This window comes from Nannospalax galili, unplaced genomic scaffold (genome assembly GCF_000622305.1).
Source record: "Nannospalax galili isolate Female #2095 unplaced genomic scaffold, S.galili_v1.0 scaffold805, whole genome shotgun sequence".
Lineage (NCBI taxonomy): Eukaryota > Metazoa > Chordata > Mammalia > Rodentia > Spalacidae > Nannospalax > Nannospalax galili.
Window position 1 is genome coordinate 1095696 of NW_008353486.1, and position 16015 is coordinate 1111710.

Below are 16015 nucleotides of genomic sequence, written 5' to 3' on the forward strand. Positions count from 1 at the left end.
AATAGATAAGCTATTTCCCCCTGTAGCATTTTGATTTTTCTAAAGTTTGAAATGGCAATTGGGATGGTATTAATAATAGCACTCACTAATCTAAAAGTGATAATAAGCCATCTCAAACTCAGCACTCTATTCTTGTTTTCAGACCCAGTTTTAAAAAGCATGCTGAGCCAGATGTGGTAGCACATGATTTTAATTCCAGCACTTGGGAGGCACAAGTAGACAGATCTCTGTGAATTTGAGGCCAGCCTGGTATACATAGTAAGTTCCAGGCCAGCCAGGGCTATATAGTGAGGCCGTATCTATAAACAAACAAACAAACAAACAGAAGCATGAGTTAGAACTATGCTTGGATATATTAAGCTATCTGCTCATGGAAGGATATTCTACTGTCGTAAATTAGAGATGGCCAATTCTATTCCACTGATTATTTTTCCCTGAGAATTTTAATCAGCAAACAATCCCCCAACTGACTTGAACAGAATTATTTAAGTTCCTTTTTTCCTCTCTCTTTAGGTGTATGTGTTTATATAGACATGACATTCGCAATTCAGACTATTTCTCCTAAACAGACTCCTCTCTCCTGGCACCAAATCACAGCAAAGCAGATGGCTGATGGAGCAGCTAAAACCCAGAAGTCAGAGGAAGTCATCATCTTCAAGATTATTATCAGACACGGAGACAGTTTATGATGTAAGAGGCAGGAGAGAATATGGGATAGCTTTTTAAATCTAGCTTTTTAAATCTCTTTTTGGTCTCAGTGAGCACGCTGTCAAGAGTGGCATCTGTTTTGTGGCCATGTCCTTCAACACCGGTAGGACAATTCTGTTCCTTCCACGTCTTTAGGAAGCCCAATTATGTATCCTTTACAAACTAATTTTACTTCATTACCAAGTATCTTCCCATTGGTGGTATCATGTAAGTAGATCTTTGCCCAAGCTGAGATTCAGTCTGGTTGTACCTAGAGATCCTGGCCAGCAGGAGCTTCTAATCAGCAGTGAGCCTGTTAAAAGAATCCAAAGCTTCCTCTTCCATTGTTCACCTGAGGGAGAGACGGATGCCAGACTATATTCTATTACTTGAAACAGAAAGTTTAGAAAGTCACTCCTGAGAGACCTGAGAGCTTTCAGTGGGCAATCTCCATTATCTCCAAAGTCAACAAAGTAGAGGTCCAAGGTGCCAAGGATCCAGGCTCCAAAACTGAGAATTATTTGTAGACAAACTGTCTACCAATGTCTCCTACAAGCTCAGTCAAGTCTTCAGGCAGACTAGTCTCACAGCTACAGGTCATCTCATTGGTCAGCTTATCCAATCACAGGCTATGGAACCTGTGGATTTAGAAGTAGTTACTGTATTTGAAGAGAAACATGGATGGCTAGATACTCATCAGCATGGAACTGAAAGTCAGTACTGGGGACTTCAAACATGAAGCTTCCTGGACTGGCCTGCGCTCAACTTCTGAAAGTTGTCATTGTTGGGTGTTCCTACAACAGCCATGTCACCACTTCCTTCATGGGGAAGAACCTCCAGAGGCGCAGCCTCATGCTTAATATGGGCATTCTTCTATAACATTTTCTCCAGCTAAACCTGGCTCTGTCACTTTCTATCTTCTCATAATGATCGGCAGTTTACATGGCACTCTGGTTTCTACAGAACGGACAATTCTTTTCTAAAGTTCTATATCTTCTGAATCTCCAGCATCAAATGTTTGTTTGCAACATCCTTCTGTGCTTCTGAGATTTATGTAAGTCTTGATAGTAGTATATTCCCTCTAATTCTTTGCCACAGGTAATTATGGCTCCAGGGGTCCCTGCCCACAGATCTCTGAGGGACTCGGAGCTGCTGAACAGTAGCAATTTCTCTGTCAGGATCTGCTAGATTGGCACTTTGGCCTTGCACACCTGAACAAGCATAACACTGATAAACAACATTCACTCATCGCCTACATCCTCTGTGTCCACGCGAATCCAAGCACCTATTTCCACAGCTGTTTTATACTGGCTCCTGGCCAGACAAAGAAGAGTTTCAGAGTCTTCTGGAGAACCTCATCTCTATCTTGTTCTCTCCAACAAAGTCAGCCGCAGTTCTCTGCTTTCCCAATCCTGCAGTGTAAGATATAGGTAACTGTTGCACTTGGAATCTCAAGGTCCAGAACTATTTTCTGAATAGTGAACACTTTGTCCATGAAGTCCATTCAGTGGACTCTGCTGTACTGACTTACACCCATTCCTCCAGAGACAGGCATCAGGTGCTCTGTCTTACACCTCATCTGGGCAACTGCTTTCTCTCTCACATACCCTAATCTGCTAATTTCTTAACTCTTACAAATCATCTCGGCTTTATAAGCCTCATAGAACCATTTTCTCCTTAGCAAGTAGGATAGGGTTCCTACTGAATCGTAGCACTAATAGGAATGTGAAACTCTGAAATATCATTACAAAAAAGTCAAAGAAATATATTAAAATATATCTAAGGAAAAAAAAACATAAACCAGGAAAGTAGAAATTGTATACATTTTTAAAAATGGGTTATCAAAGATATTGGTCAAAAATCTACGATAAATTGGGGCTGAAGAGATGGCTCAGCAGTTAAGATCACTTGTTGCTCTTGCAGAGGACCTGGGTTCGGTTCACAACAACCACATGGTGGCTGACAACCATGTGAAATTCCAGTTCCAGGGGGCCTGGTGCCCTCTTTTGACCTACACAGGCATTATACACACACGGTATAACTATATACGTTCAGGCAAAACACTCGTACACATAAAATAGAAATAATTTTTTAATCTACAATAAATCAAACTAAAAATCTTTCTATTACCTTTGATCTGACTATAGCTAATTTCAAAATTAGTTATTACCTGAGAGATCTCCTGTTGATATGTTATAAAATGTTCCTTGCTGATTTGTGGGAGGTAGAATGAAGGTGTGACTTCGGTATCCACAAAGTCTAATCCCCATGTTTTTGTGAAGAAGTCAGATTCTCTTTTTGCTAATGTAGGATCATTTAATGCTGCTGGGAGATTGACTTTGGAATGATATACAGTCCATCTATGTTGATCTGTAACTAGAGATGGGGCAACACATAAACTATTTGAGTCACCTGCAAAAGTAAACAAAAGAACTCTGTAAAGTTGGTTCTATATTTCCAAGTATATCCTAGAATAATTAAAATGCTTAGAAACATAAAAGACATGCAAAATTTGAGTTATAATTTCACAGTATGATGGATATAAAGAAAATCTTTTCATTAATTCATTTCTTTAATATATAATTTCTATTTTTTCCAAAATTAAAAAAAAAAGTTGCTTTTTTACTTTTTTTAAAGATGGGCCTTTTCTATCATATTATGGGAGGCACTCGATATTCAAATATCCTTTGTTTGGCTTATAATCAGGTGACATAACATTGCTGTGCTACTGATCATAGATGAAAGAACAATATACAGTAATTCTCATCATTTGCAGATCTGTTCTATAAAGTCACTGGGAACACCTAACTAGCAGATGCTGAATTACTCCTGCTAGGGTTACTGTGCCTCAGGTCATATTTTCACCCAATAATAAGTACATAAGCTCATTTTACTTATGTTTCTGTTTTAAAAAACTTATCCGAGGCTGGAGAGACGGCTCAGTGGTTAGGAACACACTTGCTGTTCTTGCAGAGGACACGGGCTGAATTCCCAACACCCTCACAGTGGCTTATAACCACCTGTAACTCCAATTCCAAGGGATATAGTGCCTTCCTCTGGCCTCCACAAGCACCACACACGGTGCACATACCATGTGCACAACATAGAATTCATAGCTGTCAGCATCATAATCCATGCTTGAATGAAGTTTATTCTACATTCTACACATGTTTTCTCCATAGGGCACATCACAGCATTTCTGTGTTTAGCTGCACTAGAGAGTATTTCAGCACTATGCCATGTATCATTTTAAAATATTTTATTATTTTTATTTTATGTATATTACCTGCATGTTATGAGTCATTTTAAATAGCAGTGTCCAACGAAAAGAAAAAATAAATTTGAAAACACATGGCATTGAATAGGGTGCATAAAGAATACTTGTTTACAACAAGAGAACTTAAAAAGGAAAGCAGAGCACTAGTTTGTGCAACCACAGTTGGGAACGTGTGTTAGGCAACTTAAATTTTTGACTACCCTGCACACACCTGCAACTGATCACAGAAGTACAGCAAATATTTGATAACGGAGTTAAAATACATTTTAAGGAGCAGGAGAATTTGTAAATACACCATCTGCAAATAATGAGGAATGGCTGTACTATGTTGTAACTCAATAGCTTTCAGTCTGCACCTTCATTTTCAGCACTTTGCCAGTTATACCCTTTTATGGAAATGTATGAAAAAAAACTACATTCTAATTTTCCAATCAGCTTTAGATTTCAGGTTCTTTACCATTATACTATTTGTGGTATTTTGTGGTAAGTTTATGAAATCTGACTATTCGTTTAGTAATATAAATCATCAAAAATTCCTTTTAAAATATTACCTGTGGGTTCCTTGGGACACACGTCTGGCAGTGACTGCACAGATCGCAGGTGTTTTGCTGGCTCTCCCTCTTTTTTAAAGAAAACATCACTGCTGCTTCCTTGAGGCACTGGAGAAGAACTGTGGCTTGAAGCCATTGCATAAAATCACCACTCAGCTAAAAATGAGTAGAAATGAATAATTAAGATATGATACAAATCAAAATCTATCTATAGGTACTACAAATGTCACAAATTTTCTTTCAAAGCCAGAAGTATTTTTAAAGTACTTTAAAGTGTAAGTACACAATTTGAATTATTTTTGGTTAATTGTGAAAGTTATTCAGAACATTTAAGTTTACTAAGAAAGTTATTCATTGTTGTTTGGGGAAAAAAAAAAATCTCCCAGGTGAACATTTTTACTTAATCAGTTACTCAAAGCATAAAGAGATACTAATACTGTACCCAAAATATTAATGATGAAAGCATGCCATTCATTCAACAAGTCTACAGTAATGATGCACTACCAAAATGAGTAGAATGCATAAGTTCTTAAGCCCTCTTGGCTGGGTTCAGATCTCATCTTCACCCACCAGCAATATAACCATAGAAAATTTCCTTAGCCTTTGTGTACAATGGAGATAAGAAAAAAAGAAAAGACCATATCTCATAAACATCTTAAGAATTATGGGACCATATACATGCAACATGTTTAAAATAATGCCATCTCAATGTTAGTGTACACAGATTAGCTATTGTCATTGCATAGCTATTATTACTGTGTGACTGCCAGACAATAAATTATCATAAAACCATTAGTAAAAACTTTATAAGAAACTAGAGTAAAAAGAACATGTTATTATTTTGTTACTTTATTATGAAATGTTTAGAGATCACCTAATTTAAGTTGTCCTATACTAAAGATAAGTTTAGCAAGGCCCCCCAAAATTAGGTGCTATAACTAATTTAAAAAGAAAAACCAACTTGAAAATCTGGCAAATGGAAAAATAAGAGCTGAAACAGAGATACAGGGTGAAGACCACAGCAAACTGTTCATCTACCCAAATGACCTTCTGTTTGCTAAAATGCTAAAAAACTATACTCTCAGAGTTACTAGAGCATCTGCCTCAGCTTATTCAATGCAGGAAATACAATCAGCCAGGCATACCATCCACCTGGGCTCTAAGAAACACACGACAGACACTGGCTGGCAACTAAAAGAGAATGAGGACAAGCCGACCTGCTGTGGACTTACCTTCCAATTTACTGGGAAAACAGAAGAATAGGAAAACAAAGGTTAAACCACCATATGGGGAAACAAATGTAAAACATAAGACGTGTAAAAAAAACTGGTCTGGTCACTTACTCATTTTAAAAAGATAGGGAATTATTCTAGACTAAATAAAGAGGCAACAACTAAAAGCAATTCTTTAGCCTTGACTAAATCCTGCTTTAAAATGGAAAAAAAATGGCTTTAAGACATCTTGGAACAACTGAGAAATTTTAATATGGATTGGATATTAGATGGTATTTTGAAATCATCAATTTTTTTAGTTACATTAATAGCACTGAGAGACTCATTAATGTCTTTATGCTTAGCATTAGAATAAAGAAGCGTCTAGAAGTGATGTATGTCATTACCTGCAATTTACTTTTAACTGATTCAGCAGAAGATTCATATAAAACACAGGAATATATTAAAAACAGTGTTACATATTCTTCTGTTTTTCTATATGATTTAAAATTTTCAAAGTAAAAGTTTAGGGGGAAAACTACATATTTGTCCAATATAAGTAATACAAAATGTTAAGTATCCAAGAGAAGGAAAACTATTCAATTTGTAACTGATATTTAATCTATCTCAAAAGGCATTATTGTGTAACTTCAAATATGGAAAAACCTATCAACAGATTTCTACCAAAGTTTTTGTTGCAGAAAAATAATACCTTATGTAGAAACTGGAATTCCTTAAAGCATGAGTGAGGAGTATATAAGAAACTCTGTCCTTACTTCCACACTGGAATAGATATTACAGAACACAGAGCTATTACAAAACTATTTACAATGAACTAAATTATTCATAATACATATAAAAGCTAATGTCAAGTCTTTTTATTTTTCTTACCTGCTACTTTAAAGCTATACAAAACATCTTGCTGGAGTAGCTAAAATATAGCCATATTACTAATTTTTTAGGTTAGCACACAAAATAATGTGCTTCTTTATGGCATTTTCATACACATGCATAAAAGTACATTATACTTTGTTCTAACTTGTTCTCCATCCCTGTGGGAAGATATAATAGCTTAATTTCCCATCTATTTATCACAAGTGATACCCTACTGTAAAATCTAAATTTGCCTATCCTCTGTCATTCTCTGGTTTTCTAACTGGTCTCTCTGCTTCCATCTAAACTAGTATGCATAGAGCGTTAGGATTCCTCTCCTAGAAGTTTTCATCCTGTCATACTTCAGCTCAAAAACTTATAATGATCATTTATTATTTTCCAAACAAATCCCAAACTTCATAAATGATACTCAAGACTTTTACAATCTAATACTGCTCTTCCTTTATTATTTCTTATTTCCTATGAATAAACTGTATTCCAGACAAGGTGGCCTAGTTATCCCTTTAATTTAACATGCTATCAATACCACTTTGTCTTTGGAAGGCTGTAACCCTTCCTAGAATATTCACACCATTTTCCCTTTCTCCCTTAAAAGGTTACTTTGAGTATCATTTCTAGATTATATACCCAAAGAAAACAAATATATATATATATATTTAAAAATATGAGCAAAGGGGTTGGAGAGATGCCTCAACGGTTAGAGCACTGACTGCTCTTACAGAGGACCAGGGATCAATTCCCAGCACCCATATGGCAGTTAACAACTGTCTGAGACTCCAGTTTCAGGAGGTCCAATGCCCTCTTCTGAAAAAAAAATCACTGTAGGGGCTGGAGAGTTGGCTCAGTGGTTAACAGTACTGACTGCTCTTGCAGAGGACCTGGGTTCGATTCCCAGCACCCACATGGCAGCTATGAACCGCCTTAACTCCAGTTCCAGGGGAATCTGAAGCCCTCTTCTGACCTCCACGGCAATGCACAACACAGGTGCACTCACATACATGCAGGCAATACACTCATACACATAAAATTAAAATTTAAAAAAATTTAAAAAAAGAGCAAAAATAAGCCCAGCATTAGCCTGTAATTCTAGCTACTAGGGAAACTCAGACAAGAGGATTACAATTTCAAGACTAGACTTCACAGTGAGTTCAAGGCCAGCCCAGGGAACTTAGTGAGACCCTGTCCAAAAACAAAAAATAAAAAGGTGGCTAGGGACATAGCTAACTAATTGTCTAGCATGTGCAGAGGTCTTGGTTCAAACTCTCATACTATAAATATAAAAATAATCTTAGTATTTTTAAGAGTAAAAAAGTTCAAACAATCAAATTCTTAAATAAGAAAAAAATTGTTTATTAGCTATAGTACAACCAAACAATTAATAATAAGACTGCAGGGCTAGGGATATAGTTCAGTCAGTGAAGTACTAGTCTTGCAAACACAAGGACCCGAGTGCAATCCTCAAGATCCACATTTTTAAAAATTGGGAATGATGGCATGTGGGCATGTACTTGTAATCCCAGTGCAAGGAGATAAAGACAAGCAGATCCCTGAGGCTCCTTGGCCAGTCAGCCTAGCCTCCTTAGTGAGTTCTAGTGGGAGAATCTGTCTCAAATATTAAAAGGTGGATGGCACCTGAGGAACAACGAGGCTGTCCTCTGGCTTGCACGGGCATGTGCATACACACACACACATACACAAACACACACACACAAATTCCTGGAAGGAACAAAGTACATTGTTCAACTGTCTGTTTGGCTAAATATTATTGCCATCAGCAAATTTGGAACATTTTTCCCTCCTCACTAAAAAAAAAAAAAAAAAAAAAAAAAAAATAGTCTGGAGTGGTGGTACATGCCTTTAATCCCAGCACTCAAGAGGTAGAGACAGGCAAGATCAAGGCCAGCCTAGTCTACATGGTGAGTTCCAGGCCTGCTGGGGCTACAGAGACACCCTGTCTTAAAAAAACAGTAAATTTAAGCTTGAAACTCTTCTTTTTATGTGTATGTGTATCATTTGCATGTAGGTAGGTGCATCCGTGTCATGCTATGCCCACAGAGGTCACACAGATAGCTGTTAGCTGCCATGTAGGTACTGAGAATCAAACCCAGGTACTCTGCAAGAGCAGTCAGTGTTCTTAACCACTGAGCCATCTCTCCAGCCAGCCCCTTGACAACTCCTTAAAGAACTTCTACAGATGGTTACTGAAGTACTTAAACTAGGAGTAGGAGGACCCAGTTCTGTATTTCTGTGTGTGTGTGTGTGTGTGTGTGTGTGTGCTTTCATTTATTAAAATTGTCTTTCACCTGAGATTTCCCTGCAGGCATTATTTTAGGTTAGTTGGATATTTTATGAGTTCCTTTAGTTAAGACTAGACAGTGTGACCACTCATTCATGTAAACGTTCTACTTTTTTCACTTAAATGAAACATGACCATCTGACATGGGCATATAAACTGCTGGTGTCAATTCTCATACACGTTAATGAAATTAGAATTGTCTTTCACCTGAGATTTCCCTGCAGGCATTATTTTAGGTTAGTTGGATATTTTATGAGTTCCTTTAGTTAAGACTAGACAGTGTGACCACTCATTCATGTAAACGTTCTACTTTTTTCACTTAAATGAAACATGACCATCTGACATGGGCATATAAACTGCTGGTGTCAATTCTCATACACGTTAATGAAGGTTCATTTCCTTTTTTTCTTTAAATAAGGACTATTACTTAGGCTTAATACTTTATAAAGAATTTTGGGCTTAGCCACAAGGCAGGTGTAAATCATTATAAAGTTTAAAACACTAGTGTTGAACACATCACTGTGGGAGAGATTTTATGAGAGAAGGCAACGAAGCACAGAATTAAGAAGATGTCAACATTCTGAAGGATGATATAAAGAAAAGTGAGGGATAGTGGATGGACCTCGGTGATAGAGCACGTACTGCGAAGCCCTGGGTTCAATCCCGTGCACCAGAAAAGAAAATTTGTGTTAAAAACAGTAAGGTTGAAGGAAAAAGCAGAAGAGAACTATCAGCCCAAACTGTAATAATAAAGCAACAATGAAAAACTAAACAATAACAAAAAAAAACCCTCCTAGAGTGGGGCTGGAAGGCAGACTGCCGAGGCTGAGCTGGTATAGCAGGTGAGAAAAGGAAAAAGCAGTGTTCAAAGATAGGTAAGCTACAGCATTTTAGAGGCCAAGGCAGAAGAGCTGCAAGTCTGAGGCCGGTCTGGGCTACACTGCAAGTCCTTGTCTCAAAAGAAGTTCAGGTATTGTTTCAAAAGGCTCAAATGTAGTATAGAAGAGCACACATAGTACAATCTGTTTCTTATATAAAAACCTGTTACAACAATATACAATACATAGGAAACTACACAATAAAATGTTAACAATGGTTTATCTCTACCTAGTGGAATAACCTCTTTCTTGACCACTGGCCCTGTTTCTAAACAGATCCTCCTATTTCCCTAATCCAAGCTAGTAGTTTGTGATCTTTATAGTACTTTCCTGAGTTATAAGTGACTTTATCTGTTTGTTTCCTGCCTTCCCCAGTGCACTATAAAAACTTACACCTGGGGCTGGAGAGAAGGCTCAGCCGAGAGTTGTAAGTAACTCGAGATGTTGTAAGTAACTCGAGATGTAAGTGACTTTATCTGTTTCCTGCCTTCCCCAGTGCACTATAAAATTTACACCTCGGGCTAGAGAGAAGGCTCAGAAGTTAAGAGCACTGACTGCTCTTACAGAGGACCTGGTGGCTAACAACCATCCATAACTCCAGTTCCAGGTGATCCAACACCGTCTGACTTCCATGGGTACTGCACAAAATGGGCATTTACACACATGCAGACAATACACTCATATACATAAAATAAAAATAAACTTTTTTTTTTTTTTGGTCTTTTTGAGACAGGGTCTCCCTGTAGCCCCAGCTGTCCTGGAACTCACTATACAGACCAGGCTGGCCTTGAACTCAGAGTTCCGCCTGCCTCTGCCTCCCAAGTGCTGGGATTAAAGGTGTGCACCACCACACCCGGCATAAAAATATTTTTTAAAAAAGAACTTACACCCAGCACAAAGTCTAAGTATTCAATAAACTGCATGAATGTTCACTAAATGAAGAACTAAATGAATACTTTGGAAAATTAAGGCCACACAAGCCATTAATGTCTCACATAGGTTTATATACATTCAAAATCATATAAAAACCTAAGTCCATAATATACTTTGTATAACAATACCTGACTTTCTAAAATCTGATTCTAGATCTCTATTTTTCCTGAAATATATTGTTTAAGAAAGCTGGTCAAACACAGTCTTAGACCTCTATCACTTGCTGGTTGGCTGACATTTGACAGCTTTCTTACCTTCATACATCTTAGGTGTCCTCATTTTGAAAAAGAAATAATGCTCAAGAATGTTGTAAGATTGCAATGTCTTTTGTAAGCTCATGGCACAATAACTGGCACATGGTAGACAAAAAATGATTGCACCTACTACCATTAGTACTATAAGCATCTCAGTTTTAAAATAACAAGAAAGCATTAACATTAACACTGCCCCATACAAACCTTTACACAAGTTAAACCCTAACATCCTGGGTTTCCGTTATTTAGTCTTGGTCCTGAGAAGGGGGCAGCGCAGAGTGTGTGTGTGTATATGTGTGTGTGTGTGAGAGAGAGGGGGGGGAGAGAGAGAGAGAGAAACAGAAAGAGAGTTCATGGAGACAGGAAGCAGCAACTGAGTAAAAGAAGAAAAATAGATCATAGAAGTGGTTTTCCTTGCATGCCTGTAAAAGGGAGACTATTGGAAAATGATGAACTCAGAGAACAGAGAGAAAAGAGAATAAACGAATCAAGAAACTCAGGGATTATGAGGCATTCTAGGGCAACTTAACATCAAGACAGGACTTGGGCAAGTCTTGAGCAAGCTGACCTAGAAGAATTAGTTGCTGCACACCCTGTGTCAAATGTCCTTATCTTGGAGAAACTTAGGAAAGAGATCAGCTGAGACATGGGCAAAAACTAGATTGCTTCACTCCTATATCTAGTTATAATGATTCTCTGAAGTCCTAGATCAAGAAGGAAGTGAAAATATATTATTAACGAACAAAAAAAGGATGTCAGGAAACAAAACAAAAACAGTAGAAAAAGTACATCACTAACATTTGACTAAACACTGCGCAGTTCATGAATGCTTGCCTCCATTTAGATAAATGCAAATCTAGTGAATGAATCAATGATGCCCATTATATAAGAAATAGGTTCAAGAACAAACTTCACAACTTCAAAATACTTAGGTAACTGTGTGATGCTAAATTCCATGCTTCTGCTCTTGTACTACAGAGCCTCTTCGATGTAAAAAGAAACAAATTATCTCACTGTTACCTTTCATTCATTACCCAGTCCTTTCTTCCTTTTCTTCCTCTTACCAAGTACTGATAGACAATATTTATTCTTACAACTATTACTTATGCCTTCCTTTTTTTTCTTTTGTTTTTAGTTTGTTTGCCAATTTTACCCACGCCCTTACACCTGTCAAAATTTCTCTAAGCTTAGTTAATGGCAATATCCTCTTTAAAGTTTTCCATGGGGCAATGGTGTATGGAGGATCACTCTTGCTACAGAAGATGATACTACTGTATGTTTATTTCTAATTTCAAAAACTTGTGTAGTAATGACCAACAACTCAAAACATAATGATAATTCAAATTTGCAGTAATATAAGGCTGTCATTTTGAGGGGAAAAGGATACTTTTCTTCCGACTTGAAAACAACTAAACAGACTAATTATATCTACATTACATGAAATCATTTCCTTTTGCTTGTCCCTTAGCTGCAGCCCCTGTAAAGAGAGGGTTTTTAGGGTTAGAGAGATGGCTCAGAGATTAAGAGCACTGGCTGCTCTTGCAGAGGACCTGAGTTTGGTTCCCAGTACCCACATGACGCTAACTCCACAACTCCAGTTCCAGAGGATTTGACGCCCTCTTCTGGCCTCTGTGGGCACTGCATGATACAGTGCACTTACATACACAGAGGCAAAACACTCATACACATAAAATAAAAATAAATAAAACCCAAAATATATTTTTAAAAAGAGAGTTGCTGGGTAATTTAATGTATTACTCTAATCCACCAAACAACACCTTGAGAGTCCATAACACTAGCCTTACCAGAATCAGTGCTCCTGATATTTTGAGTCAGATTATTCTTTGTTTAGGGGAGGGGGGAAGGATGTGGTATGTCCTGTGCATTATACAACACTTAGAAACAACCTTCCCCTTCTATTGTGAAGAACAAAACCACCTCCAGCCACTCTCAAAGTTCTATGGAGAGCAAAATCACACCTGGAGAGCCATTGTTTTAGACTTAGGACTCTGGACCTAAATAGGAAACCTCCAAACAAGCCTGTTAATTATAATTTTTTAGCTTTAAAAATATGTTAACACTATAATTAAAATCTAAATATATTTGTCATGCTTTAAAGTTCAAACATTTTTAGAAGATTTTACAACATGGATTTCATCTCCATAGACAACCGTGTAGCACTTTTCCCTAAAGTTGGAATCAGTTCTTCCCTAGTTATGCTAGCATAACATCAAATACATACAATCTAAATATCTAGCATCCAGCTCATCACTACACCCCCCACGCCCCACTTATCACTTTGCATGGCCAAGTACTTGGTGGTTCTTGGGCCAAGTATTCTGGAAATTCAAGTTTCTGCCCTTTAGAGTTCCTCCTTTGGTTTCTGCTATTTGTAAGGGAAGCAAGAAATAAGCCAATGATGACCCTTAAGGTCTTTCCCACTTCATATTCCAGTATCCAGTAACAAAAATACTCCACTGACCCTCAGCTCATCAAATTAACTCCAAGGCCACTAAGGCCATTCATTTGTTCTTCTTTCTGCAAACTTTATATTGGCACAACCATCAGTTGCTTACAATGCCCCTTTTAATTCTGGGATCAGTCGCTTATTTGATAATACAAATACAAATATTTAATGTAAATTGATTTTAAAAGAATAACTTTTCAGGGGCTGGAGAGGTGGCTCAGTGGTTAAGAGCACTGACTGCTCTTGCAGAGGACCCAGGTTTGATTCCCAGCACTCACATGAAGGCTAATAATTGTCCATAACTCCAGTTCCAGGGGATCCAAACCCCTCTTCTGACCTCCGCAAGCATTGCACAACATGGGTACACTTACATACATGCAGGTAACACAGTCACACACATAAAACTAATAAAATATTTTTAAAAAGAGTAAGTTTTCAAAAAGCTATGAGTCCACACAGTTTATATGAAAGACCCGCAGGGGGTGCTCAGTATATTTATTGAGAAGAGTGACCATCACCATCACCTAGTTTTTGAACACCCTCTCCCTAACCCTTTTGTATCCATTAGCAGTTACTCCCCACTCTCCCCAGATCACCCACCCATCTCCAGGCAACTACTAGTCTACTTTCTACTTCAACATTTGCTTAATGTGGGTCTTTCATATAACTTGTGTGGGATGTGGAGCTTGTTGCCTGTCCTGCAAGAGGCCCTTGGTTCTATCCCCGATAGTTAAAAAAATAAAACTAAAAGACCACAATTAAATTGAGCTTATGTATGCTAATAACTCCATAAAGCTGCTTTTTAAAAGAACAGAAAAAAGAAATTATTATGAACTTTATTGACTGGAAATGAAGTGTGATTAAGAACAAGTTTTGCAGCCACGTGTGGTGGCGCATGGCTTTAGTCCCAGCTCTCCCAGGCAGAGGCAGGTGGATCTCCGTGAGTTCAAGGCCAGCCTGGTCTACATGGTGAGTTCCAGGACAGCTGGGGCTACAAGGAGACCCTGTCTCAAAAAGACAAAAAAAAAAAAAAATGTAAACTGTCCTTTCATGAGTTACATAAGGTTTGATTTGAATAAAAATTATCTTATCCAGAAATAAAATTTAACTTTTCCAAAAACATAAACACATGCAAATTTAATCATCCTTTCCTAGTAAACTTTGGATAACTTTGCCAGTCATAATTTTGAAAATAATGAAAAACATTTTAGAAAGCCAAACGCTGCAGTAACAATACTACAGCAACAACAAAATGCATGAATATCAACAACAAAACATGGCCAGTGTTTACAGTTTTGTGGTGAGCAGACTGGTACTGTAAACAATTCTAAAGTTGCCAGAACACAGTTTTAAAATAGCCAAATCACAATAAAATTGCAAGCATCTAATCCCATAAACCGCAACTATCAATTTACACTGTTGATCAATTTTATCCAAATCTATCATGAGCAATAATGATTTCTAGGGAATCAAACTCACTGTAATACAAACAAACCCCATGGTTCCATCTGTTCTGTGCTAGGAAATCATTTAGGCTATCAAGATACTTTTCCAATTAGAACTCCCCATTAATAAAGCTCAATGTCCATCCAAATCGGAAGCTTAAGTTACTACATATTTTTCCATATACCACAAATAAAGTATCATGGTATTACTTGCCCAGTGAACTTTTATTATTAAGACTACACTGTATTTGATAAATCAGAAATGGAATCAATTAGAAACAGAAACACTCCAATGAAGTTCTTCGAAAGTAAAAGTCTTTGTAAAGACCAAAAACTAAAGTTGGTTAGAAAATAATTTTTAAAAACATTTTGCAACTCTGGTAGGCCAAAATCCTAATACCACCCTGAACCACACATGGACAGGCCAAGTGGCTAATTACAATGGTCAGGAAAAGTTCCCAAACAATGACAGCAGGGCAGGAAGGGATTGCCTTTGTATATATGCAGACAGTGGGAAGCACAATTGGAAAAAAAACTGAATTACTGCTAACTACAATGCCAAACTGCAAAATACCGAGGTATTCTTTGGGTCAGTATTCTCCAGAGGGGGATTTTGTTTTTTCTTAATTCAGGAGGCTATGAAAGGGGGCCTCAGGCCCAGCTGGAAGAAGAGAGGGAAAGTTTGGGGTCATTATCTGTGAGGAGTGATCAAGTTCTAGATCCGGAGCCGGGAGAGGAGCGAGGGGGCGAGAGCGGTGCGAGCGGCGGCCAGGAGCCGGGAGCACAGCCGCCCGTCCGACCCAGGAGGACCGGTCCAGAAGGAAGTGGAAATTCGGTCGGCCGCGGGCCGCGAGAAGAGACGGGGGTGGGGTCCCGTCCTCCCCGCTCCGGGTCCCCGCGAGGGTGGGTCCGGCCGTGCGGGGCCGCGGAGCCCGTACGTACCTGCGGTCCCGGCCGGCAGCCCCAGACAAGGCCTAGTGCATCGCTGCCTCCATCCCTCCACGTCGCACCGACACTGCTGCTTCGCGGCCGCCGCCGCCCAGAGCGCCGGGCCCGAGCACTGCTTCCCGCCTCCGCCCCGCGCCGGCTGGCCGGCGGGCCCGCGAGCACAGGGCCGCCCTC

The 16015-nt window shown here is 38.5% G+C and overlaps 1 protein-coding gene and 1 pseudogene across 2 annotated transcripts in view; both read right to left on the reverse strand.

Moving 5' to 3' along the window:
* The window catches only part of Vps54 (VPS54 subunit of GARP complex), a 90157-nt gene extending 74142 nt beyond the window's left edge, over positions 1-16015 (reverse strand). Inside the window, exons 1-3 of one of the 2 annotated variants that reach the window (XM_008850631.2) lie at positions 15836-16015; positions 4516-4671; positions 2858-3099 (exon numbers count right to left, since the gene is read on the reverse strand). In XM_008850631.2, coding sequence (XP_008848853.1) covers positions 2858-3099; positions 4516-4651 — 378 coding nt within the window. In that variant the 5' untranslated portion in view covers positions 4652-4671; positions 15836-16015. The remainder of the gene's footprint in view (positions 1-2857; positions 3100-4515; positions 4672-15835) is intronic. The other variant, XM_008850632.2, reaches the window with a different exon arrangement.
* Positions 667-2182, reverse strand: LOC115067277 (annotated as a pseudogene).